This window comes from Hemibagrus wyckioides, linkage group LG03, assembly GCF_019097595.1.
Source record: "Hemibagrus wyckioides isolate EC202008001 linkage group LG03, SWU_Hwy_1.0, whole genome shotgun sequence".
Classification (NCBI taxonomy): Eukaryota; Metazoa; Chordata; class Actinopteri; order Siluriformes; family Bagridae; genus Hemibagrus; species Hemibagrus wyckioides.
Window position 1 is genome coordinate 33,302,368 of NC_080712.1, and position 27,778 is coordinate 33,330,145.

The following is a 27,778-nucleotide window of genomic DNA, read 5'->3' on the forward strand; positions in this document are numbered from 1 at the left end:
TTCTCTTTAACTCTGTGTGTGTGTGTGAGAGAGAGAGAAATGATGGATATGAGGATATGAGACATCGGTGTTAACACCTCTGTCTGAGAGTGGGACGATTTAGCACATTGTGTAACCCTGTGTGTGTGTGTGTGTGTGTGTGTGTGTGTGTGTGTGACTCACGCTGTACTCAGTGAGAAAGTGTGGAGGTGAAAAGTGCTGCGACATTGTTCTCTCATTTGTTCATCATCTGTCCATCCGTCTCGTTTTTTTTCTCCGGCCACAGCTCAGGATGTTGCAGTAAATTCCACATGATGGACAGAGTGAAATGTTGTGAACTGACCACACATTATTCTTATGTTGTTTTTACTGAAATTATGCTGAGCTCCTGCTTTGGTGCTGGACGATGTACAGTCATGTGGTAATAAACTGGTGATGGTGCTAGCTGGAGATGGTGCTAGCTAACGATGTGGCTAGCTGGTGATGGTGCTCTAGTCAGCAAAGGTGCTCTAGCCGGTGATGGTGCTAGCTGGTGATGGTGTTAGCTGATGATAATGCTAGCTGGTGATGGTGCTAGTCGGTGTCTCAGTCGTAGGTTTTTATCTGTAGGAAGTGCGATGCTGCAGCTGCGATGCTGTAAAAGTGTGTTTTGTGTAACAGAGTTAGCGATCTGTCGGGACTGGAGTGAGGGATGTTTCCATGCCAGCGGCCCGGCGGGTAAGTGGAGGAGTGTCGCTGCTCATTAGAGCAGCTGCTGAGGGATTTCAGACGCTGTGATCCGGAATGATCCCAGTATCGTCATGTCACTGTCATGCTGTACCACAGATCCCAGTATCGTCATGCCACTGTCACGCTGTACCACAGATCCCAGTATCGTCATGCCACTGTCACGCTGTACCACAGATCCCAGTATCGTCATGCCACTGTCACGCTGTACCACAGATCCCAGTATCGTCATGCCACTGTCACGCTGTACCACAGATCCCAGTATCGTCATGCCACTGTCACGCTGTACCACAGATCCCAGTATCGTCATGTCACTGTCACGCTGTACCACAGATCCCAGTATCGTCATGTCACTGTCACGCTGTACCACAGATCCCAGTATCGTCATGCCAGTCACAGTGTACCACAGATCCCAGTATCGTCATGCCACTGTCACGCTGTACCACAGATCCCAGTATCGTCATGTCACTGTCACGCTGTACCACAGATCCCAGTATCATCATGTCAGTCACAGTGTACCACAGATCCCAGTATCGTCGTGTCACTGTCACGCTGTACCACAGATCCAAGTATCGTCATGCCACTGTCACGCTGTACCACAGATCCCAGTATCGTCATGCCACTGTCACGCTGTACCACAGATCCCAGTATCGTCATGTCACTGTCACGCTGTACCACAGATCCCAGTATCGTCATGCCACTGTCACGCTGTACCACAGATCCCAGTATCGTCGTGTCACTGTCACGCTGTACCACAGATCCCAGTATCGTCATGCCACTGTCACGCTGTACCACAGATCCCAGTATCGTCATGCCACTGTCACGCTGTACCACAGATCCCAGTATCGTCATGCCACTGTCACGCTGTACCACAGATCCCAGTATCATCATGTCAGTCACAGTGTACCACAGATCCCAGTATCGTCATGCCACTGTCACACTGTACCACAGATCCCAGTATCGTCATGCCACTGTCGCGCTGTACCACAGATCCCAGTATCGTCATGCCACTGTCACGCTGTACCACAGATCCCAGTATCGTCGTGCCACTGTCACGCTGTACCACAGATCCCAGTATCGTCATGCCACTGTCACGCTGTACCACAGATCCCAGTATCGTCATGTCACTGTCACGCTGTACCACAGATCCCAGTATCATCATGTCAGTCAGTGTACCACAGATCCCAGTATCGTCGTGTCACTGTCACGCTGTACCACAGATCCCAGTATCGTCGTGCCACTGTCACGCTGTACCACAGATCCCAGTATCGTCATGCCACTGTCACGCTGTACCACAGATCCCAGTATCGTCATGTCACTGTCACGCTGTACCACAGATCCCAGTATCGTCATGCCACTGTCACGCTGTACCACAGATCCCAGTATCATCATGTCAGTCACAGTGTACCACAGATCCCAGTATCATCATGTCAGTCACGCTGTACCACAGATCCCAGTATCGTCATGTCACTGTCACGCTGTACCACAGATCCCAGTATCGTCGTGTCACTGTCACGCTGTACCACAGATCCCAGTATCGTCATGTCAGTCACAGTGTACCACAGATCCCAGTATCGTCATGCCACTGTCACGCTGTACCACAGATCCCAGTATCATCATGTCAGTCACAGTGTACCACAGATCCCAGTATCATTATTTATTTATTTAGTTATTTTTATTTTGGGGAAAATTTGATCATTCCTATATTTGAGATCATATCTGTATATAAATAATTATATAATAATATAATTTTTATACAATTTTTATTTATAAATATATTTATTATGTTTTATTATTTATTTATTTATTATTTACCATGTCAATTATTTATTTATTTATTTAGCCGGTGCACAAAGTATTGGCACCCTTCACACGGTCCATCGATGAAGCGAGAAAAGAAACAAACAGAAGCGTCATATGATTTTAAATAAAAATGTTTCTTCGACTTTTATTCGTTCCAGATCAGGAATTTGTCCGAATTTTATCTGGATTTCTGTTCTTTCTGGAGCACCGGTGTTTCCTCTCGACACAAACCGGCGCTCGGTGTGTATACCAAAGCTCTTCTGCTGCTGGTTGAAGATTTCAGGGCTTTAGAGTTCCTCGCTCTCGCTCCAGGTTTCCCTCCTCCTCCTCCTCCTCCTCCTGGCTCTAATCGTTCCAGTTGCTATTTTTAAGCCTGGAATCTGGTGTAAAGTGTTGTTTGGGTCGAGCCTTTTATAGCCCTGGTGCTCTGGAGCAGCCCCGTCTCAGCGATCAGCCGATTCCGCAGATCCGTTCAGTATCGTGTCGATTTTCAGGGCCGGGAATTCCATCAAACGTATCCCCGCAGCGGAATTCCGACACATCTCCAATTTAATAAAGACGTCTCTTTATCATGTTAGCGTTATGGCCGAAGGACACGCCGATAAAACATCACCGTCACGATAAACTACAGCACAGCTCAGTCTAATGAAACATCTCGCACACACCCAGACGTCTGGAAGATCCGTCTGGTCTCAGACCGAGCTGATCGGATTGGATGGTCGTCTTTTGGTCATTGGATGGTCGTTAATTGAATTAACTAATTAATGAACGCTTCATGAATGTTGATTAGCGTTTATTTTTCACTGGATTTTGTGCCTCAGTGTAAAGTGGTATAAAAGGTTACAGGCAGCAGTGTTACAGGGAGTGATGCAGCGGCGCTTTAATGCTGTCGTCTGTTTGTCTCGACACTGAGCTCCGACTGATCCGGTCACCTCTGCATTACCGAGGCGAGGCGAGTCTCTGATGTCGGAGTCTCTGTGTGTTCAAAGGTCAAGTGATTATTATGAAATGAAATTTTAATATCGGCGCTAAACACACACACACACACACACTGTAGATTATATTTATATCAACCTGATGCTTTCTGTGGCCACGCATATGCGTGTACTTGTCGGAGTGTGTACTTTCGTGAGTGTGTGTACTTGTGGGAATGTGCATGTGTGTGTGCATACTTGAGTGCATGGGTGTGTGTGTGTTCTTGGGTGTGTGTATTTGTGTGAGTGTGTGTGTGTGCGTACTTGCGTTAGTATATCTATGTGTATGTGTACTTGCGTGTGTGTGTATACTTGGGTGAGTGTGTGTGTGTGTATACTTTTGGGAGAGTGTGTGTGTACGTGTGTGTGTGTGTGTGTACTTGCGTGCGTGTGTGTGTACACTTGCGCGTATGTGTGTGTGTGCATGCTTGCGAGGGGAGTTGGTAAAATACTTTTAAACACTTAGATGGCTGACTACATGAACTCAGGTCTGTTGTGTCTGTTGTGGTTTACATACCAGACGAGATCACCATGGAAATGCTTACTGGGGAAAACAGTCCAACACACACACACATTCTCTTTCTCTCTGTCACACTGATCACAGTCCTCATTTCACTGTTCGAACTCTCTCATCGTCCTAATACTGAATGTTTAACATACTATTTTAGCCATGCAAACACACACAGGAAATGACACATTCCGCCCGAGACTCCAGAGAGTGTCATGGAGTTCTGTGCGTCCATCTTTTCCTGTTTCACTGTCTTTTACGAGAATGTGATATTACACACACACACACACCACTGCTGTTTGTTGTTTACGACACCTGTCCTATACATCAGGATCTTCTGCTCCAGAGAAAGGTGATGGAGGAAAACCACCAACCCTCTGTTCTGTTCATCTGTTTCAGGATGCCATGAACGCCATGGTGTTAGACCTGAGCTTCCCCGCGCTGCGCAAGAACAAGAACATCGAAACCTTCTTAAACAGATGTAAGTATCCATGTGAGCTGTGAAGCTGAGACACACACACGCACACACTCACGCAAGTACACACACACACTCACTCACAAACACACACACACACTATGTAAACCCTGGTCAGATCCCTCAGTGAAGAGAGAAATGTGGAAGAAATAAATCCGTGGAGATGTGATGCTGTGTCTCCGTTACATTGGGAGAAACTCTCCATCGGCCCTGCATCCCACGTTCCCCCGTTGCCATGGCGACGCTAGTGTTATGTAGCGCGGAGGGAGAATGACTCAACACTCCGACGCTGAATCAACCTTCTCTATGGTTATTTACCAGAGCCCGCCTTTATCTATCTATCTATCTATCTATCTATCTATCTATCTATCTATCTATCTATCTATCTATCTATCTATCTATCTGTCTATCTAATTCCGTCTGAATTGTGCAAAGTCTCGTTCTTGCTCACTTGAGTTCGGTTTTTAAACTCTGGAAATGAATTTATTAAATTATAATACCCTAAATAACCCACACTGCTCGACTGGCTACGTTCACAACAGCACCGTTGCTAGGCAACTGGGAACGACGGACACAGAAGGACTTCCCACGACCGGTTTATCGTAGCCAAGCTCGGGTTTTAGCTAGCATGATTTTGAACTACCACGACTTAGCATGTCCAGTACAGACGGTAGAACAACAACGTGTGTGTGTGTGTGTGTGTGTGTGTGTGCGCGCATGTGCAGATGAGGCGGTCATGGGTGACGTCAGAGATCTGCAGATGAAGCCGGAGGATTTCGACAAGGTGAAGGTGATCGGCAGGGGAGCGTTCGGAGAAGTGCAGCTGGTACGATTACAGAAAAAAAAAAATAAAAACAGAGAAAGGAAAGTGGGTGAAGCTTAAAAACCTAGGAAATTATTGATTGTTTTTGAATTCCTCATTAATATAAGAACCAGTCAGGTTCCAGTATGCAAATGAATGCCATATTAGATTAAGGGGAGGAGCCACTGGCGTATCTAATTAGCTTAACAGAGCCAGCTTGTATTTCAATATTGTGCATGTGAAGAGTGTTTTTACATCATAATATAAGAGCCAATCAGGTTCTAGAATGCAAATGAGAGTTCATCAGGGGCGGAGTCATATGTGTCTTTTATTTAATTATTTATATATATATATATATATACACACATATGTATGTGTGTATATATGTCTGTGTGTATGTATATATATATATATATATAGACTGATGTTTAAATTACTGATACAATGGTCATTTTGTGAAACTGAGAAAGTGTGTGTGCGCATGCTTGTGTGTGTGTGTGTGTATGTGCAGGTGAGACACAAGGCATCTCAGAAAGTTTACGCCATGAAGTTACTGAGTAAATTTGAGATGATCAAGCGCTCAGACTCGGCGTTCTTCTGGGAGGAGAGAGACATCATGGCATTTGCACACAGCCCCTGGGTCGTACAGGTCAGACACACACACACACACACACACACACACATGAACACACACACTCAGAGCTGTACACTAGTAAAGAACACACACACACACATGAACACAAACACTCGCACTCAGAGCTGTACACTAGTAAAGAACACACACACACACATGAACACAAACACTCGCACTCAGAGCTGTACACTAGTAAAGAACGCACACTTTCTTTCTCCCCCCCCCCCCTCTCTCTCTCTCTTTCTTTCCCTCTCTCTTTGTCTTTCACTCTCTGTCTCTCTCTCTCTCTCTCTCTCTCTTTCTCCCCCCCTCTCCCTCTCTCTCTCTTTCCCTCTCTCTCTCTCTCACTCTCTCTCTCCCTTTCCAGCTGTGCTGTGCGTTCCAGGATGAAAGGTTCCTCTACATGGTGATGGAATACATGCCGGGCGGTGACCTGGTCAATCTCACCAGTACATACGACGTTCCAGAGAAGTGGGCCAAGTTCTACACGGCCGAGGTGGTCATGGCTCTGGACGCCATCCACTCCATGGGCTTCATCCACCGAGACGTGAAGCCCGACAACATGCTGCTGGACCACAACGGCCACCTCAAACTCGCCGACTTCGGCACCTGCATGAAGATGGACTCGGTGAGTGAGCCGTGTCCAAAATCGCTCCGAGGGTAACGGTGGTCAGGGTGCTGTAGGGACAAAACTGACCTCTGTGGCGGTGTAGCTGCACAGGGGCTGCGTTCCAAATAGTCACACGTCATTAAGTCGTCTGTGTGACTCCTCGTGTTGACCTGCACTTCCAGCTTCCCGCTTTTTAAAAAAAAAACACTCTGGCCAAAGGGTGAAAGGTCAGAAATTTGAAGTCAACTCTGAGTGACCTTATTCTTGTGTGCGTGTGTGCGCGCGCGTCTGTAGGTTTTTTCCCCCCGTCTGCTGTCGCCACCTAGTGTAAAAACGGAGAATTGCACCCGGTAATAAACTCTGCGATGTTATGAACCAGACGAGGAATAAAATGATAAATTATCAGTTATAAGTTTCATAAAACGGCGTTTTCTCTCACTTAAGTCCCAGTTTAAATTTTTAAAAGCAGCGCTTTATAACTTCACTTAACTTGCTGAGGTAAAATTTGTCAAATCTGAGTGTCTGAAAGACATCACAGGAGAGTTAAAGAGCACAACTTCTCTGCGTTCTCATGCAGTGTCCTTTTTAAAAGCTAATCTTTGACATTCAGTTAGCGCATTAGCACGGCTCTGTGTTCTGTCGTCCATCCGGTTACGGTCTCAGACATTTTCCTAAATCCCGGTCTTCTTGTCCTTCATGCTCTTCTAGCATCTGTTTCTTTGTTCCTCTCCTCTGTACAGGAGAATCGTGTTGATTAGCATAAAAACATGCTAGTGTAGCCCAGCTGCCGCGTTTGGTGCTCTGCTAGCTCAAACAATTGCCCGAAAGCATCCTGTTCATTTGCATCAGAAACGCTTCCTAGCAAAGGCGACGATTCTACCTGACGTTATCGGCTTTGCTAATATCATTTGGATAAAGTTTCTGATTAACATGGAAACACTTCTGCCTAGCGTGGTCTGGTTTACTGATGCGGGTTTTTTGGCGTGTTTTGATTTGCTAGCGTGTGTCTGACAGTGGCGGGTGACTGTTTTTCAGACAGGCATGGTGCACTGTGACACGGCGGTGGGCACGCCCGACTACATCTCCCCCGAGGTGCTGAAGTCACAGGGAGGAGACGGCTACTACGGGCGCGAGTGCGACTGGTGGTCTGTGGGAGTGTTTATTTTCGAGATGCTCGTAGGTAAGTTGGGGTTTGGAGTTGGAGAAGCAGTGAAGCAGTGTGTCGTGTTGTGTTCTCACTCACTCTGTGTGTGTGTGTGTGTGTAACAGGTGACACCCCGTTCTACGCCGACTCCCTGGTAGGAACCTACAGTAAAATCATGGACCATAAGAACTCGCTGAACTTCCCCGACGATGTGGAGATCTCGAAGGAGGCCAAAGACATCATCTGTTCCTTCCTGACTGATAGGTGAATGGCATCATGGGATTGCTTGTATCGCTGCACTCCTCTTACAGCAGCGTGTGCATGGTTTTAGATTGTTTTATTTATTTAAAAAATCATGATTTAAAAAAAATCTTGAGTTTAGTGTGTTCAGTTAGTTTGATTAGTTTTGTGCAATTGTGTGTGTGTGTGATAGGGAGGTGCGTTTAGGACGGAACGGCGTGGAAGAGATTAAGAGACACCCGTTCTTCAGAAACGACCAGTGGACCTTCGACACCATCAGAGACAGTGAGTGGGTCATTACAGCGAGCAGACTGGACACTGAGCGTGTTTCCTCTACACACTGCACTAACGTTTAGTCTTTAAGTGTAACTCTGAGCACTCACGCTGCGGCTCTCGGTGCAGGCGTGGCCCCGGTGGTCCCCGAGCTGATGAGCGATGTGGACACCAGTAATTTCGATGAGATTGAGGACGATAAAGGCGATGCGGAGACGTTTCCTATGCCCAAAGCCTTTGTAGGCAACCAACTGCCCTTCGTGGGGTTTACGTACTTCAAAGAAGACCAGTACGAGTTTATTCTCTCTCTCTCGCTTTGTCCCTCTCTCACTCTGTTTGTCTGTCTGTCTGTCTCGCTCTCTCTCACTCTGTGTCTCTCTCACTTTGTCTCTCTCTCTGTCCTTCACTTGCTCTGCCCCCCCCGTCTGTCTCTCACTCCCCCTCTGTCTCTTTCTTTCTTTCTCTCTCTCTCTGTCTGTCTCTTGCTCCCCTTCTGTCTCTCTCTCTCTCTCTCTCTCTCTCTCTCTCTTTCTCTCTCTCTCTCAAAACACCCCTCTCTCTTCTGTCTCTCTCTCTCTTTTTCTCTCTCTCTATCTCTCGCTCTCTCCCTCGCTCTCTCCCTCTCTCGCTCTGCCCCCCTCTCTGTCTGTCTCTCGCTCCCCTTCTGTCTCTCTCTCTCTCTTTCTCTCTCTCTCAAAACACCTCTCTCCCTCTCTCTCTCTTCTGTCTCTCTCTCTCTCTCTCTCTCTCTCTCTCTCTCTCTCTGTAATAATCATAAATAATCTCTGAAATGCCTGATGTCTCTGGAACATACCGTGTGTGTGTGTGAGTAGTGTGTAGCATCAGCTTGTGTGTTTGTTCATCTTTAGGTTGTTAAATGCGATCAACAGTTCATCAGAACGCCCTGCTTCTGTTAAAGAAGAGGTAACACACACACACACACACACTTTTCCAACAACATAATCTTACATGCGTTATTCTCTATGATCCGACTGGATCAGTCTTAAATGACTCGAGTCGTTTTAATCCATTCAGTTAAATGATTCAGTCGAGTTTATTGTATTTCTCTCGGACACAATTATGTCCAGGCTTTGTTTTTTGAGAAAAATGAATAAAACAGACAGCAAACAGCTTGAATAATGTAAAAACAGCTGCTAATAATCAGTACTGTTGCTTTAAGTGGGGGGAAAAAAAGAATCATTTCTCCACTCTGTCAAAAAACGATTCTTTGAACTGATTTACTCAATTGATTCATTGACTCGGTTTGACTCGGACGAATCTCAGTTTTGACACGTTTTAAAAACGGACAGATCAGAATAACACACCCTTCTGATGTAATAAAGTAAATGTTTGATAAGCGTTATTTACTTTAATCTCTTGCTGCTTAAGCAGCGACTGAACAAAATGAACAACTCCTTCATGAACACTGAATCATTTGCAAGTGAATCATATCCAGTGTTGACTGAGGTCGAGCTAAAAACAGATCTATGTTGCATAAGAAACAAAAATAAAAAAAACCCCAAATACTGCCATAATCTTTCCCTCTCTCTCTCTCTCTCTCTCTTTCTCTCACACACACACACACACACACACACACTGAAAGAGTGCTGTGATGTGAATATTGAGTTTGTTGTGACTGAGAAATTAACTCGTCTTTTTTTTGTCTTTGCTGCAGGACAGTGTTGTGGTGAGTATAGCAATAATAAACCACTGCTTTAGTGTGTGTGTGTTTCTCATTGTGCTGATTGTGTGTGTGTGTGTGTTTTCAGCTTCAGAGGAAGCTTCACTCTTTAGAGGAGCAGCTGAATAATGAGATGCAGGCCAAAGACGAGCTCGAGCACAAGTACAGGATGAGCAGTGCACGACTTGACAAGATCACCAAAGAGCTGGAGGAAGAGGTGTGTGTGTGTGTGTGTGTGTGCGCCTGAAACAAATTGTTTTCTGAAGATGCAAATCATACTCGTGTGATTTGTAACTTAGCAATTACTGCAACTGTGTGTGTGTGTGTGTGTGTGTGTGTGTGTGTGTGTGTAGATAAGCAGTAGGAAGACTCTGGAGTCGTCCCTTAGACAGCTGGAGAGAGAAAAAGCTCTGCTGCAGCACAAAAGCGTTGAGAGCCACAGAAAGGCAGAGAGCGAGGCAGATCGCAAACGCTGCCTCGAAAATGAAGGTATACACACACACTCGCGCGCACACTCACAGCTCCACTATCACACACACACAGCTCCACTAGCTCATACACACACAGCTCCACTAGCTCATACACACACAGCTCCACTAGCTCATACACACACAGCTCCACTAGCTCATACACACACAGCTCCACTAGCTCATACACACACAGCTCCACTATCACACACACACACACAGCTCCACTATCACACACACACACAGCTCCACTAGCTCACACACACACAGCTCCACTAGCTCATACACACACAGCTCCACTAGCTCATACACACACAGCTCCACTATCACACACACACACACAGCTCCACTATCACACACACACACAGCTCCACTAGCTCACACACACACAGCTCCACTAGCTCATACACACACAGCTCCACTAGCTCATACACACACAGCTCCACTATCACACACACACACACAGCTCCACTAGCTCACACACACACAGCTCCACTAGCTCACACACACACAGCTCCACTAGCTCATACACACACAGCTCCACTAGCTCACACACACACAGCTCCACTAGCTCACACACACACAGCTCCACTAGCTCATACACACACAGCTCCACTAGCTCATACACACACAGCTCCACTAGCTCACACACACACAGCTCCACTAGCTCACACACACACAGCTCCACTAGCTCACACACACACAGCTCCACTAGCTCATACACACACAGCTCCACTAGCTCACACACACACAGCTCCACTAGCTCATACACACACAGCTCCACTAGCTCACACACACACAGCTCCACTAGCTCACACACACACAGCTCCACTAGCTCATACACACACAGCTCCACTAGCTCATACACACACAGCTCCACTAGCTCATACACACACAGCTCCACTAGCTCATACACACACAGCTCCACTAGCTCATACACACACAGCTCCACTAGCTCATACACACACAGCTCCACTAGCTCATACAGTGTGCATTGTGTGTGTTACAGTGAACAGTCTGAGGGATCAGCTAGAGGAGATGAAGAAGAGGAACCAAAACTCACACATTTCCAATGAGAAGAACATCCACCTGCAGAGACAGGTACACACACACACCTTGAACATGCAGAGACAGGTATATACACACACACACACACACCCCATCCACCTGCAGAAGGTGTTTGTTTTCTGTCCACTGTCCTGCTTAGTGACTACGTGGTTCTTCTCCTCAGCTGGACGAAGCGAACGTATTGTTGAGGGCGGAGTCGGAGGCAGCAGCTCGTCTGCGTAAGTCTCAGACAGAGGGCAGTAAGCAGGTGCAGCAGCTGGAGACACACCTGAGAGAGCTGCAGGACAAATGCTGCCTGCTGGAGAGTAGCAAACTGACCCTGGAGAAAGACTTCATCAGCCTGCAGGCCGCGCTGGACACTGAGAAACGAGAACACACACAGCGCTCCGAGATCATCTCTGACCTGCAGGGTGAGACTGGGCGTGTGTGTGTGGGTGTGTTGGGTGTGTATGTATGTGTGTGTGTTAATATGATTAAATATTATATATATATAAATAAAAAGTGTGATAAATCTTCTGAGAGTGTTTCAGAGATAAAAGTTGAATAAAAAGCTGCTGGTGTTTGTTGTGTCCTCACACTGTCTTGTGTCCAGGGCGTCTCTCGGGTCTGGAGGACGAGCTGAAGCAGGTCAGACATGCGCTGTCCAAATCCGAGACACAGAAGAGACAACTGCAGGAGAAACTCACTGATCTGGAGAAGGTAACTGTAACACACACAGACACACACTTTCACTTACACACACACAAATACACACACATGCATTCACTCACACACACAGATACACGCTCTCACTCACACACACAAACCCACATACACACACACACACGCTTTTACTCTCACACACATACAGAAAGCATAATATAGCCATTGAAGCTAACATGGCATTAAAAATTCAATCAAATCAAATCACACAGAAAGCTCTTCCTCTCTCTTCTCTTTGCATCCTGCGGGACCCTAGTCCTCAAGTCCCACCCTCTTTTCTCCGTGTGTCCAATAGGAGAAGAGCAATAAGGAGATTGACATGACGTACAAGCTGAAGGTCCTGCAGCAGAGTCTGGAGCAGGAGGAGACGGCGCACAAAACCACGAAGACGCGACTCGCCGACAAGAACAAGATCAGCGAGTCCATCGAGGGAGCCAAGTCCGAGGCGGTGAAGGGTATGAGGGGTTCACTTACTAAAGAGACAGTGCACTACGAAGTGTACAAGGGTGAAGTGTGTGTATGAAGTGTACGAGGGGTTCACGTACTAAAGGCACAGCGTGACCTGTATGCAGGACAGATCGGTATAAAAATAAAAACACAGCGTGGCCTGTATGCAGGACAGAGTGGTACAAAATGCATGAGTGTTAGTTTGCTTGGAGAGGTGGTGCTGTAAATCCTTTGTTTGCATTAACTGTGTGTGTGTGTGTATAGATCTGGAGCAGAAGCTGCAGGCCGAGCGTTTCTCTAAGCAGCAGGTGGAGAACCGACTGCTCGAGCTGGAGAAACACAACTCCATGTTGGACTGCGATTACAAACAGGCGCAGCACAAACTCGAGGAGCTGCGCAGACACAAGGACCAACTCACTGAGGAGGTGTGTGTGTGTGTCCTTTCTTGGTCATGTTCTTAGTTTGGGTTCTCAGCCAATCACAATAGGACATGGGCAAATCAAAGACTTTTTGTGTCCCAGGTGAAGAACCTGTCCCTGAAGATCGAGCAGGAGATCCAGAAGCGCACTCTGACCCAGAACGACCTGAAGGTACAGAACCAGCAGCTCAGCACCCTAAAGACATCAGAGAAGCAGCTCAAACAGGAGATTAATCACCTGCTGGACATCAAACGAAGCCTGGAGAAGCAGATCATGGAGCTTCGCAAGTACGGCATCCCACAATGCACCACACTGTGCTCTATTTCACCACAGCTAGCTAAAACTCCCAGGTTTAGGATTATATTAAGTGTGTGTGTGTGTGTGTTTCAGAGAGCGTCAGGATTCAGATGGACAGATGAAGGAGCTTCAGGATCAGCTGGAGGCGGAACAGTATTTCTCAGTAAGACTGTTTAGCTTCATACAAACATATAAACACCACAAAGAGCAAGAGTTAAAAAACAAAACAAGCCCTGACCAAACGCAGGATAATGGGAAACGAAAAGGGACAGAAGACATGTAGGAGAGAGTGTGGAGAGTTTCAAATACAGGGAGCTCTGACCGAACACAAGTAGCGGTTTAGAACAGGAAGCTGTGGCCAAATAAGGAAAGTGGGAAATAAAAATGGTCAAATTGGTTGTTGAGTATGGAAAGCCATTGGGGCTAAAAAAAAAAAAAAAGCAACAAGTAAATAAGGAACGTAAGAAACAAATAGGGTCAGATGAGTTGAAGAGTCATATTGGCTAGAGAACAGGAAACTATGCCCAAATAAGGAAAGCAGGAGACAAAAAAAAACAAAAGATATAAGGAAAGTGGAAACCAAAAAGGGTCAGTTAGAGTGTGGAAGCAACAATTAACAACAGTTTATGTTTGTGTGCGTGTGTGTGTGTGTAGACACTATACAAGACTCAGGTCCGGGAGTTAAAGGAGGAGTGTGAAGAGAGGAATAAGCTTTATAAAGACATGCAGCAGAATCTGCAGGAGCTTCAGGAGGAGAGGTGAGCTGAGTGTGTGTGTGCGTGTGTTTAGCATGATTTGGAGATGAAGAAGCGCATGAAAGAGCTGTTAACTATTTTTTTGTGTGTGTTTCAGGGATTCTCTGGCCGCTCAGCTGGAGATCACCCTGACGAAGGCCGACTCGGAGCAACTGGCTCGGTCCATTGCTGAGGAGCAGTACTCCGATCTGGAGAAGGAGAAGATCATGAAGGAGCTAGAGATTAAGGAGATGATGGCCAGACACCGACAGGAACTCGGCGAGAAGGACACCACCATCAGCTTGGTCAGTCAGTTAGCCTGGGGAGGAGACACAGCAGGGATTCAGGAGAACGGGAAACGAAAAGGGGTTTAGAGAACAGGAAGCTATGACCAAATAAGCGGGTAACGAAAAGGGTCAAATTTAGTGGACAGCCATAGGGGTGTAAAAGAAACTGCCACCAAACTCAAACTTTTGAATGTAAGATTTCAGAAAAATGATCAGATGGTCTTTCTAACACCAAACTTCTGCTGTGCTTTTAGTTGGAGGAAGCTAACCGCATGCTAACGAGCGACGTCGCGAACCTGGCTAACGAGAAAGAAGAGCTGAACAACAAGCTGAAGGAGGCACTGGAGGGTGAGAACTCGAGATTTTTTCATGAGCCGTTGTTTTTAATAGTCGAATGAAGACTTTTTCAAAATGTCGTTGTATTGAACAACTTTTCAGATCTGCAGAAGGTGAAGGCAGATGAACAATCCATCACACAGATGAAGCTCGCATATGAGAAGCAGCTCCAGTCAGAGAGGACTCTCAAGACACAGGTAAAGTACGGCAAGCGAACAGGGACACACCAGATGAATGAAAATGCTAATCGTTTATACAGACAGGTGAAATAACGTATGTAGCTTTTTAGCTAACCAGTGCTGGCCTGGTCAGATATGAAAAAAAGAATGTTAGCATTTATAGAAGACTGAGCTTACATAGCTAGCAAGAAGGTTACGTAGCTGTGTGTTTACAGAAATAAATAGCTATATCTTCATCAATATCTTCGTCTCACCTTGGATAAAAACACATTTAGCTTACTTTTTTAAACAGCTACTTATCAAACTAACTAGCTAGCCATGGTAACTGTAACCATGGTGACGAGGTACTTTTAAACTTGGTAGTTTTTGTTTTATGATTTTTTTTTTTTTGCTCAGGCTGTGAACAAGCTGGCTGAAATCATGAACAGGAAGGAAGTGCGTGGCAATGGAAGTCGCCGTGGAAACGACACGGACGTGAAGAGGAAGGAGAAAGAGAACAGGAAATTGCAGCTGGAGCTACGATCCGAACGGGAGAAACTCAACAGCACCATCATCAAATATCAACGAGAGATCAACGAAATGCAGGCGGTACAGCTAACATTGTCACGCTAACAGCTACCGCAGTGCTCGTACACGCTGCATTGCTAGTTCTGCTTCCAGTCTGCTCACACCTAGCTGTTTAGAATTGCTAATATAGCCTCATGCTAACACCACAGGTCTATATTTCGCTCTGTGTCTGATTTGCAGCTCAATACAGTGCTATCGCTAATACAGTACAACGAAAATGATGCTAATGCCAACCTCAACTAGCTGTTTCTGACATTAACAACCTCACGCTAAACGTCAAATGTATCATGCTAACGCCCGAGCGCCGCTAGTCACCACAGACTGCTGCTTAGATTACAGTTTGTTTGTTTTTTTATTTAAACAAAAATGAGCTAGCTAGCTTTGTGTGCTTCCTTTTTTCTAGGTGTCCAGTACTTTTTAGCAGCAGTGAGCATACAGTGTAACAGTAACACTATAACGTTAGCGTCGTTGTTTGTTCTTCCTTGCAGCAACTAGCAGACGAGTCGGTGATGCGTGTGGAGCTGCAGATGGCTCTGGACAGTAAAGACAGTGATATCGAGCAGCTCCGAAGCCTTCTCAACTCCATCAATGTCCACTCGCTGGAGTCAGCTAGCATGAGCAGCGGCCCCGAGTTCGAAACAGACGAGTCGCTGCCAGGTTTCACTTCCTGTTCCATTTCTCTGTTGTGTTTCAGGCTGCGGTGCTGAAAGTGTGCCTGTGGTCCTCTCCGATTTCTTTATAGAACTCATCATTTAGCTTCTTTACTAAAATGATCATGAAGGAAAAAATTAATTTATAAATACACCACACCCTTGACCTTTGACACATAGCTTGTGTGTTTCACTGTGTGTGTGTGTGTGTGTGTGTGTGTGTGTACAGAGACCAGGTTAGAGGGCTGGCTCTCTCTCCCTGTGAGGAACAACACCAAGCGCTTCGGCTGGGAGAGAAAGGTGAGTCTCTTCACACACACCTCCACCATGTTCCCTACACAAGCTTGTTAGGATGAACCGGATGTGTGTGTGTGTGTGCGTTTGTGTGTTTGTGCAGTATGTGGTGGTGAGCAGCAAGAAGATCCTCTTCTACAACAGCGAGCAGGATAAAGAGCTCTCGAACCCCTACATGGTGCTGGATATAGAGTGAGTCTCATCTCTGTTACCCCACATCACACACCACTAATCACACTGAGGAGTGAAACTACACAAAATATACACACACACATACACTACACACACATCACACCACTGATCACACCGAGGAGTGAAGCTACACACACATACACTACACACACACACACCACTGATTACAAAGAGGAGTGAAACCCCCCCACACACATACACACTACACATCACACACCACTAATCACACAGAGGAGTGAACCCCCCCCCCCACACACACACACACACTACACACACAACATATAGATCAGTATCCTCTTTAATCTGTTGCTCAGTTGAATTATTTGAAATAAAGGAAATAGTCTTAGATTTATTGTGTGTGTGCGTTCTCTCACACTTTTCTTCCTCTCTCTTTCTTCAGTAAACTCTTCCACGTTCGCTCGGTCACTCAGACGGACGTGTACCGTGCAGACGCTAAAGAAATTCCTCGAATATTTCAGGTGTGAAGCAGATCCTGTTTACTGTCTGATTACAGCCCTGTGTAAATAAACTCCTGCAGGATGTTCTCTAAAGCTCATCTCTCTCTCTCCCCCCACCCCTCCCTTCCTCTCTCTCTCCCTCTCTCTCCCCCACTTGCACCCCCCACCCTCTCTCTCTCTCACTCCCCCCTCACCCTTCCTCTCTCTCTCTCTGTCTCTCATTTACACATTCTCTCTCTCTCTCTCTCTCGTTCTCAGATCCTGTATGCTAACGAGGGTGAGAGTAAGAAAGAGCAGGAAGTGGAGCCACTGCCCATCGGAGAGAAGTCCAGCTACATCTGCCACAAAGGTCACGAGTTCATCCCCACGCTCTACCACTTCCCCACTACCTGCGAGGCCTGCACCAAGCCGCTGTGGAACATGTTCAAGCCGCCTCCCGCCCTCGAGTGCCGCCGCTGCCACATCAAGTGCCACAAAGACCACATGGATAAGAAAGAGGAGGTGATCGCTCCGTGTAAAGGTGAGAACAATGGAGCAGGTGGAACTTTAACAACAAACACGGTTTCCACGTTTCCCTCGTTAATGCGAGTGTGTTCGGTCTCCGCAGTAAACTATGACGTGTCCATGGCGAAGAACCTGCTGCTGCTGGCGTCGTCTCAGGAGGAGCAGCAGAAGTGGGTCAGCAGGCTCGTGAAGAAGATCCCTAAAAAGCCTCCGGGCCCCGAGTGGAGCCATCGCTCGTCCCCTCGCGTCCCCGCTAAAGTCCAGGCCAGCCAGTCGATGAGGAGAACCAGCCGCCAGCTACAGGCCGGAAAAACCAGGTGAGCACCCGAGTTCACGCGGTCACGTTTCTCCTCGTTACCTCATACCACGTGAACCTTCATCCTGCTTATTTCTGCTCCTCCTAATTAACACGTTTATTCTCTTAATCCATGTATGACAAGAAAAATCAACTTTTCTTTACAGATTTGAGAAATTAATGATTTAGTCAGATTCAGATTTGAAACTAATGTTAAGCAGCATGAAGCGATGGTCTGGTTTTCATTAGCATGAATCTAGCGATTATTTAGCACATGGATAATTTACTTGGGTATAGAATGCGGTAAAACCTGGCAGGTTTTTAAATGGATGTTAAGTTGATTTTATTTGATGTGGTGCTGGTCACGTAGTGCAACTCTGTATGACACACAGGACGGTGAGAATCCACATGGAGCCCACAGCGCCCCCTCCAGGCAGGGAGAAATTCATCCAGCACAAGGGTCATGAGTTTTTGCCCATTCTCTTCCACTTCCCCACCACATGCGAAGCCTGCGCTAAGCCTCTGTGGAACATGATCAAGCCTCCGTTGGCGCTGGAGTGCAAACGCTGCCAGGTCAAGTGCCACAAAGACCACATCGACAAGAAAGAGGAGGTTCTCACGCCGTGTAACCCCGCCAGATTTGACCCCCAGTTCTCCACCGGGTGAAAACTAGCCCAGGCTCTTTATAGTGAGCGCTAACAATCAGAAATGAACCGGAGCTCGAGGCGGCTTTCCGCAGAGCCGTCGGGGGAAAATAAAACGTTTTAGCTCCGGTTCATTTTCCTTCGTAACAGATGAACTCCGTCATCTACAGCGTGTCTCTCAACACTAACCAACCTTTCTGTTCTCTCCAGACTCCTACATGCCTGGGGCTAAAGCTGAGCTGCTGCTGTAGCTGAACCTTCTCTGAAGGCTGTGGCGCGTAAATCCTGATCAGTCACGACTCCTGATGAAGTCGAACGTTTCTGATCTCATTCTGACGATCCACACAGCCTTCAAACAAGGTTTAATTAGCCGTCAGACTCCTAGCATTGCTGGGTTTAGCATCTTAGCTGCAGACCTCCTCGGCATGATGTCAGAATTCAGTAGTGCCTCTGGATAGCGTTCATTTCACTGCACTTGGAGATGGTTTATTCCCCATGTCCTCCAGCTGAACCTCAACACTCTGCTCTCTGTTTAAGGGCTCGAGATCGGGACTGGTGTTTCCTCAATGAGGAAGAATTTAGAGAATTTAAAGAGGGTTTGTTTACTGAAGGGTCTATATACCCTTAGGATTTATACCCCAGAAGGCAGAAGACGGCTAGTGAGGTCTCAGAAACCCTCGGACTGTACCATTAGAGATCCTGGAGGGGGGTGAAGCGCTCTCTCTCTCTCTTTCTCGCTCTCAGAACTCTTCCTCCCTTTCAGGTTTCTGGATGTGGGTATTGAGGACTGGCTTTGGGCTTTGGATGAGGTCCATGATGATGGTGATGATGATGATGGTGGTGGTGGTGGTGGTGATGTTGAGAATGAATTTGAGGTGTAACGGGTGGAATCATGGTAACTCCCGAGTGTTCTGATGTGGGATTGCAAGTGTGAGGTTTGATGTGAACTCTAAAACATCCTCTCTTTCGCTTTAGTTTAAAATCGCTCAGCATCCATCATCGAAAGAGAGAATGTTTCCAGTCGGCTTGTCTTGCTCTCTCTTACTCTCTCTCTGTCTGCTGTTGACCTTTGACCTTTTAACCTTTTTCCACCCCAGCCCGTCCAGGTCAGGATCTCCGCCTAGAAGAAGAGAAGACTCCAAGAGCCGTCTGAACAAATGACTCAACTGTTATTTGATGTGGTTTTTTTTTCTGTTTTACTTGAACTTCTGTTGTTTGTTTTTTTTTGTTGGCAAACTTTTTATTTATCAAATCCCAGCTTCGTGTTTACGGCTCAGTAACGTCCTCTGTATTGTAAAAAGAAGGAAAAAAACAACAGTATTGTACCGACGCAGCATCACGATTCATTTTAGCCGTTCTGTTTATTTCGTGCAATAAAAGTTTGCGAAACAGAGTGTTTAAGGTTTGTGTGAGGTGTGTGCATGCACAGTGTGGTGTTGAGCTGCAGGCATGTGGCGCTAACTAAAATTTCTAGCTCTTAGCTTCCATCCACTCTGCTAAACTGTGTCCGACGTAGCGTACGTTAATGTTTGTCAAAATGAAAACTTTGTTCTCTCCGAAAACGCAGCAAATTAGCAACTTTAGTCTTGTCATGTTGTCTTGTAAGCATGCTAGGATAAGTTTACTTAGTGTTTTTGGCTAGCTTGATGTTTATTTAGCCACTGAGTATTTTCTGCATTTCTTAAAATTCGTGTTTAGTTTCTTTTGTGCTAAATGTTTCAGAGTGGGTTTATTCTCCTGGACTTGCTGTGCTCTCATGATCCAGTGCTAATTTGCTGCCGTTTTGGAGAGTTTCAGTTTCCTCACCCGCCCTGACGCAAACAGATTAGCACCCTAGAAATGGCTATTGGAAGAAAGTAAACTTTCACAATGATCTAGTTTTGTGTAGCGACGTTTTATGGTAACTTTTAGCCTCCAGATTGTTGTTATCGGCACATGCCTGAGTGTGTATTTGTGGATATTATGGGATAAGATTCCGATGTGGTGAGACTAACTCTCTTTCTCTCTCTCTTTCTCTCTTTCCTCCCCTTCCTCTCTGTAGCTAACCTCACTTTGGGAATGTGGTGTAACTTCGTGCTGAGGTCGGGGCTCTCCTGCTTTTCACACCAAGAACTTAACGTTTTTTTAAAAATAAAATCTTCCATCGATTCCAAACTAGCGAGAGAACGTTACGTTAGCGGTTTCGAGCATTGACATGTAGAGACGTCCCAGAGGTTTTCCTGGACCTTAAAAAAAACCCAGAGAAATGTGAGAAGATGAGTCTCTCCAAAGCTCGGATCTTCACCACCTTCAGCTCCAGGACTCCGTTTCTTCACCGAATCCAGAATGCTCTGATGGACTGATGCACCAAAGGGGACAAACTACAAGACTATGGAGGAATCGGTCCTGTCCAGATGTTCTTGGAGGAAATTTAAAAAAATCTGGGGGTCGTGGAGATGGTGTTTGCAGAGATGATTACATCATGATAACGGTCCAAACTTTTCATCACACATCATCACAATACATCAGAGAAGGAACCATAGTCTGCTAGTTTTTTTTTTTTATCTTTCTTTCAAATTTGATATGTTTTCAATCCAAAATAAGAACCTTATAGGATTTTTTTTCTGAAGGTACCCATCTTTTGAAGGAACCTCAACAGGCTTTGAGAGATCTCTGAGCTGGTTTTCTGCCTTAAATGGGGTTCTGTGTGGAAACTTTTTGTTAAGTTAATATGGACAAAGTCTTTTGTAAGTACCCGTCCACTGGGGCAGCGGTTTCTCTGACCAGGAACCTCAGAAGATGCTCACAGTTAAGGGTTCTGTGTTTGTCCTCCTGGGAAAGCAGTATTTTAATGTTAGAATGAAAATCTTCCAAGAAAAAGACCTTTCGGGGGAAAGGAAACCATCTCATCAACATGGGCAACATGGGCATTTAATCATAGAAGCCTTAGACCTCAAAAGGGTTCCTTGGTTGTTCCTCTACGAGAACAGTGATTCCCAATCAGTAGGGGTTTCAGGTAGAACACTACGAAGCTTTAATTATGGAGAGGAAGCTACTGTAGGGGACTTTCAAAGGGAACCATGTCATGGGGCAACATGAGCATCCAATCATAGAAACCTTAGCCCTCTCAAGGGTTCCTTGGTCGTTCCTCTAGAACAGGAGTGTCCAGTCTTATCCGGAAAGGGCCGGTGTGGTCCAGACTTCATTTCCATCAAGCAGGAGCCACACCTGATTCCACCTGATGATCTTGGTGTTCATTAGACTCGGGTGTGGCTTCTGCTCGATTGGAATTGAAGACCTGCACCCACACAGCCCTTTCCGGACAAGATTGGACATGCCTGCTCTAGGAGAACACTGATTCCTCATCAGAAGTGGTTTCAGGTAGAAAGCTGGTGAAGCTTTAATTATGGAGAGGAAGCTGCTTTATGAGACTTTCACAGGTAACCATCTCATGGGCCAATATGGGGCCACTCATAGCTACACTCTGAGATACCTTGGGGGCTCTAAATGGTTCCTTTGTTGTTCCTCTAGGAGAACAGTGATTTCCCAATCAGAAGGGGTGTCAATAGAATGCCACAAAGCTTTAATTATGGAGAGGAAGCTGCTCTAGGGGACTTTTGAAGGTAAACCAGCTCATGGGGCAACTTTTTGACAGATCCCTAGAAACCTTAAGAGTCTTTGGTTGTTCCTCTAGGAAAACATAAATTCCTCATCAGAATAGATTCCAAGTAGAATTTGTTTAGAATCTTTAATTATGCCAAGTAAGACGCTTTAGAAGACTTTCACAGGTAACCAGGTCACAGGGCAACATTCCGACAGATTAGGAACCCTGACTTCCACCTTATAGCCTGAACATTCAGAACCCTCAAGGGCTCTTCCCTCCATTTCATTCCGTTCATCATATTACCTGAACATGAATCCAGAACATTCCCATATTCCATGAACATGAATCCAGAACATTCCAAGCGGTGCTGCTCTCGGATCCGGCCAGTCGTTTATCTATCTGTTGAAAAATCCTGCTCAAGTTCTCTGAAAGGTATCTGAGATGACGGAACTGATCAATATTACGATGTATCAGATCACCAGTTCTGCACATGCCTCATTTCATCATTTCGGTGTTTAACTGAACACCTTTCATACTGAAGACTCCAAGACTGACCAGGCCAGGTCCACAGCCTGGGCTCCATTACCACCAACACAACAACCTCCAGGACTGGCATTGTGGTACTTTAACACTATATTCTCATATAGAGAACCACCACACACACACACACACACACACACACACACACAGTTACCTGTGTATTAAGGCACATCATGAACAGTGTGGTTTCTCAGTGTTTCACTAACACCGTAAATCCACTCATAACGAGGGTTACATACCTCAACCTCTTCTTAGCGCTGAAGGTACATTGTGATAGCTACGTGAATTTTCGAATCACACGAGACTTTTAACATTTCACGGATTTGTTTTCCAAAAACATCCTAAAAAAACGTGAAAATCCAGAATTCCATTAATTCCACAGCGTCACTAATTCCATCGGTTACAGATGAAAAACGACGTTCTATTACAGCTAGTAATGTGCCACTGTTTTTTTTTTTTTTTTTTTCTCAAGTTCTCAAACTCCGGCCCCTGGTCATTTCCGCCCCTGAGAAGAGGTTTGGGTGAATAAACCTCCTGCGAGCACTCCTCACACTCCCCATTATCGTAAATCTGTGCTGGTTTGACGGTTCTCTTTATTTTTGCGTGACAAAGGAACTCAGAGTACCGTTATTTTTTTTATCCTGAGAGGAAGAATCATTTTTATTCTCATGAAGTGTGCTTACTTTATATGGGATTAGAATTAAACTCCCGTAACCAGATCTTAAAAAGGGCGTGGCACATCCACATGGTCTCTTCACCTTCCACTGACCTGCGGTTTTGACGTGATCGAGTATTTTTCTATAGAGTTCTAGAGCCGTGCGAGTGTTTGTGCGCGAGTGTGAAGCTGCGAGTGCCGTGAACGTGTTCCTCATACTGTACTTTTTTCCCAGAGCTCCTCACGGTAAGGCACGATTGTCCACCCCTTCTGTCGGTCATGCCACCCTAGAGTCACATGCGTTATTTATACTGGCCTGAGCACTTTTTGTTTTTGTTTGTTTATTTTTTCACGTTAAAGCGCGGCGCCCAGGTCTGCATGTTTTCTAAACGCTGTATCGTTTGACAATAGAACGAAACCTGTATGTAGCCCTCTGTGGTTTGAAGTACCTGTATAACATTTGCTTATTTTTGTAAACAATAAAAAAAGTAATCTATATAGCTGTGAATGTAGTTATGGAAGTAAAGTTTTAATATAAAAAAAAAAGTCTTTTTGAATTATTTCTTCTTCATTTTGTTGTTATTTTCTTTACTGCTTCAGGTTACAGGTTTATTAGGTGAAGGATGTGTCGTACCTTTGGTCAGTTTAATGCTGTGCGATAGGAGTCGAAGGACGGCTTCATAACCAAACGAAGCAGTGCTGGACCACGTGCACAAGAACTGACCTGCCTGTTTAAAAAAACAACAAAAAAAATGCCTTTCTATTTACTTTATCCACTGCTGGTCTGTTGCTGCTGAAACACACACATGGTCAGTCTGATAGCTTCCTGGTACAATTCTGATGATTCAGTGAGGCTCTTGCACCACTCACTGGAACATGACATCATCTGAAAGGTAAGATTGTCTGAAGATCATATGAAGATTTTCCGAAGCTGAAGATCTTCTGAATCTGTCGATCCTCTGAAGCTGAAGATTGGGTGAAGATTACATGCAGATCCTCTGAAGCTGAAGATTACATGAAGATCCTCTGAAGCTGAAGATTACATGAAGATCCTCTGAAGCTGAAGATTGGGTGAAGATTATATGAAGATCCTCTGAAGCTGAAGATTGGGTGAAGATTATATGAAGATCCTCTGAAGCTGAAGATTGGGTGAAGATTATATGAAGATCCTCTGAAGCTGAAGATTGGGTGAAGATTATATGAAGATCCTCTGAAGCTGAAGATTGGGTGAAGATTATATGAAGATCCTCTGAAGCTGAAGATTGGGTGAAGATTATATGAAGATCCTCAGAAGCTGAAGATTGGGTGAAGATTATATGAAGATCCTCTGAAGCTGAAGATTGGGTGAAGATTACATGAAGATCCTCTGAAGCTGAAGATTGGGTGAAGATTATATGAAGATCCTCTGAAGCTGGAGATCATCTAAATCACATTGCACCTCCAGTTAGTTTTACACACGCAGTGTAGCTATACAGCACTATTTGTACATCAGGATATTGAAATTGTGTTGATTTGAATCATTTTGTGTCCAAAATCCAACACTGTTTCTGATTGGATTGTCCAGTTTGGTCAGAAGGCAGCGTCTGGATAAAGCGAGTCTCCATGACGTGACTTTCTGGGTGAATTTAACAGAAATCTAAAAAAAAACAAATTTGTAAACAAAGTGAAAGTGTAAGAGCAGAGTGTAGCTACCATGTCCAGTGTCAGACTAGGAAGACTGGGACAGGGGATTACAGCAAACCAGAAACCTTCAGAAGAAAAGCGCGACTGTTTCTCTACGCCAGGAACGTTCTGGATGAGAATCGGGTCTTCTGGGACACACGTCAGCTTTAACCACAAAAAGTCACTAAAGGTTTCTCACAAAATTCTGAAAATAAAACTGTCATGCAGAAACTCAGAAAAACAACAGTGAGAGTTTAAAATAATCTCAGTAATGGTCACAGATTTCACGACATTCTTGTTCTACAAACATTTATAGAAACATCCAGGTTCAGTTTGATCAGCTGACGCACATTCTTATTTAATAAACGTCTCCAACATGAGTGCAGGAATCCTCCTGCTTCTCCACCTGACCATGACACTGTGACTACTGGGAAGAACTGGGATGGATGGGTGGAACTATGTATGTATGTATAGATGGATGGAAGGATGAAAGGAAAGATAGATGGATGGTTGTAAGGGAAGATGATTGGATAGCTGGATGGATGGAAGGGAAGATGGATGGATGGAAGGAAAGATGGATGGATGGAAGGAAAGATGGATGGATGGAAGGGAAGATAGATGGATGGATGAATAGAAAGATAAATGAATAGATGGATGGATAGATGAACAGATGGATGGATTGAGGAATAGAGGGATGGATAGATGAATAGATGGATGGATTGATGAACAGATGGATAGAACTGTTACACCTGTGCTGGTTCCAGTTGCTCTGATGAACTGATTTTCACATTATAACCTGCAGAACTTCCTGGAGGGTCAAAGCAAACTTAGAAGTGTGTGTGTGTGTGTGTGTGTGTGTGTGTGTAGGAGTTGAACCGGCCCATATCACACTGAGAGCTAAGGGTACTCACAGAGTGAAGGGCATTTTTTTGACAGTCTGACCATGACACTTCACACACACTAGCTCCAAGTAAAGACATTTCAGGAATTTTAAACAGACAACTTTCACTTCCCCATATTATAGATGCAGATTCATTATTCCATCATTCACATAAAATCTGTCAATACATCAGTAAGATTTGGCAAACGGCCTTCACCAGAGCGACTGGCTCTCATTGTACAGCTGAGGGCCAGGAGCCTTGCTTAAGGGCCCAGGAGTGTTAGAACAAACAGATTACATCCTTCATTTACCCCCAGAAAACACACACACACAATATTACATCATAACCACACCCCTTCACAATACATCACAGTGAAACACACCAATACATCAGAACTGACAGATTACATCATAACCACACCCCTTCACAATACATTAGAGTTAAACACCTCCCACTACACCAGGACATCACACACAAACACCTGAATATCTCACATCACAACCCAGACCTTCATAATACATCATCATCTCAAACCCTCACAGTACAGTACATTACAAACACAACCTCAAACCCTGACACACACACACTTCTTCTTATACTCTTTATTTCAGGCTTCTGGATGTGTCCATGACGATGATGATGATGAAGAGAGAACTCCAAGAGCAAATCTGAACAAATAACTCGCTTGTTTTGCATTAAGAACATTCTCTATTGATCTATTTTAACAAACCGATGTTTTACTTCCTGTTAAAAGAGCCGCAGGCTCACACTGTCCTAAAGACGGAGGAAAGGAAGTGACCTCAGTTTGACCTCTGACTGTGTTGCCCATGAACATAACTACTATACTTATGATGAGCTTTTGGTTCATTATAAACACACAAACATGAGATGACAGTTTTGAGTAAAATTAGTATCATTTTTATTGACTTTCTTTTCCCTGTAAAACCTGCATGTTAAAATTCCAGAAAACAAAAACACTCACACGCAGAAACTGAAAGGTTTTATTGATCAACATCCTGCAGTTATTTCTCTCTGCAGATGATTTTAAAGGGAAGGTACACGGTGCGAATATAAGCTCAATTCTGTTTGTCTAAGAGAACTAAAGAGAAAAAATACACTGAGGAAATACACTCAGGAGTCACGTGACGGTGTCCCATATAACGCACCCCTCAGCGTCAGCCCCGCCCACGAGCAAACGGATCAGTTAATACAGCTGGACACACACACAAGTGGTCAAGTCTCTTAAAAAAACCCTTATAATGTTATACAGTAAAACACACACACATAAGGAGGTGGTGGGGTCTTCAGAAAAAACAGAAAGAATAGGTTTTATAAAAATATCCTGAGCCACGTGGACAAGGCCTCAGTGTCCGAGAGGAAGGCCGCCGTTATTACAGTCATGTGGTCAGAAATACTGGCAGAAACGCTGGATTTATTAACCTGCTGCTGTCTGGAAGATGAAACTGGTTTCAATTCCGTCATCTGTCTATTACACCGCCTGGATATTTCTAAAAAAAATAATTTAAAAATTGTATTGTGCATATCCTTCACCGTAAACGTGAACACACTGTGCATCAAGAAATTTGGTCCTTTAGCTACTTTAACAAAATGAACAGAAGTTTGAAAAATGACCACAAGGTCTGGAATAAGAGCTCCACAGGCCGAAGAGGAAGGTATCAGAAGTGTGTGAAGGCACATGAGAGAACGTGAACACTCATATTTCCGACAGGATGAAGAGAACGTATGCACCGGTGCATGAACGTGACGTGTTTAGAGACGTGTCGTTCATCTGCATCCTGCTGTAAACATTCCAGTGAAATAAAAAGAATAAAGCAGAGTTCCTGAGTTAGGAAGTGTTAAGGAAGAACAAGGACTGGAGAACATGTTCATGTAGAATTCATGTAGAAAAGGAAGGAAGGAAGGAAGGAAGGAAGGCAGCTCCGTCCTGTCTGGGGCAGTTGAGTGTTGGTCCTCTGTCTGTTGTATATTTCAGTCACTAACTTAACTTCATACCAAGAGAACCATGTTCCTGTGTGACAGGAAGTGATGTCAGAACCCCTCAGACACG

At 45.1% G+C, this 27,778-nt stretch overlaps 2 protein-coding genes across 5 annotated transcripts in view; one reads left to right on the top strand and one right to left on the bottom strand.

The window, feature by feature from the left end:
- The window catches only part of rock2a (rho-associated, coiled-coil containing protein kinase 2a), a 76,665-nt gene extending 53,679 nt beyond the window's left edge, over window positions 1-22,986 (top strand). Inside the window, exons 2-32 of one of the 4 annotated variants that reach the window (XM_058383073.1) lie at window positions 4,390-4,471; window positions 5,191-5,291; window positions 5,779-5,916; window positions 6,269-6,529; window positions 7,547-7,691; window positions 7,781-7,919; window positions 8,089-8,180; window positions 8,298-8,457; window positions 9,038-9,092; window positions 9,844-9,855; window positions 9,938-10,066; window positions 10,203-10,338; window positions 11,326-11,417; window positions 11,548-11,794; window positions 11,977-12,083; window positions 12,382-12,541; window positions 12,798-12,958; window positions 13,055-13,239; window positions 13,343-13,412; window positions 13,904-14,007; window positions 14,102-14,288; window positions 14,525-14,618; window positions 14,709-14,803; window positions 15,182-15,373; window positions 15,841-16,009; window positions 16,232-16,302; window positions 16,400-16,488; window positions 16,889-16,967; window positions 17,205-17,466; window positions 17,554-17,767; window positions 18,138-19,480. In XM_058383073.1, the coding sequence (XP_058239056.1) occupies window positions 4,390-4,471; window positions 5,191-5,291; window positions 5,779-5,916; window positions 6,269-6,529; window positions 7,547-7,691; window positions 7,781-7,919; window positions 8,089-8,180; window positions 8,298-8,457; window positions 9,038-9,092; window positions 9,844-9,855; window positions 9,938-10,066; window positions 10,203-10,338; window positions 11,326-11,417; window positions 11,548-11,794; window positions 11,977-12,083; window positions 12,382-12,541; window positions 12,798-12,958; window positions 13,055-13,239; window positions 13,343-13,412; window positions 13,904-14,007; window positions 14,102-14,288; window positions 14,525-14,618; window positions 14,709-14,803; window positions 15,182-15,373; window positions 15,841-16,009; window positions 16,232-16,302; window positions 16,400-16,488; window positions 16,889-16,967; window positions 17,205-17,466; window positions 17,554-17,767; window positions 18,138-18,411 (4,302 nt within the window). In that variant the 3' untranslated portion in view covers window positions 18,412-19,480. The other 3 variants (XM_058383093.1, XM_058383100.1, XM_058383083.1) reach the window with 3 other exon arrangements.
- A 3,624-nt stretch (window positions 22,987-26,610) lies between these two features.
- Window positions 26,611-27,778, bottom strand: part of slc66a3 (solute carrier family 66 member 3) — an 8,934-nt gene continuing 7,766 nt past the window's right edge. Inside the window, exon 7 of the mRNA XM_058386767.1 lies at window positions 26,611-27,778. This exon is cut by the window's right edge and continues 83 nt beyond it. Coding sequence (XP_058242750.1) covers window positions 27,770-27,778 — 9 coding nt within the window. The 3' untranslated portion in view covers window positions 26,611-27,769.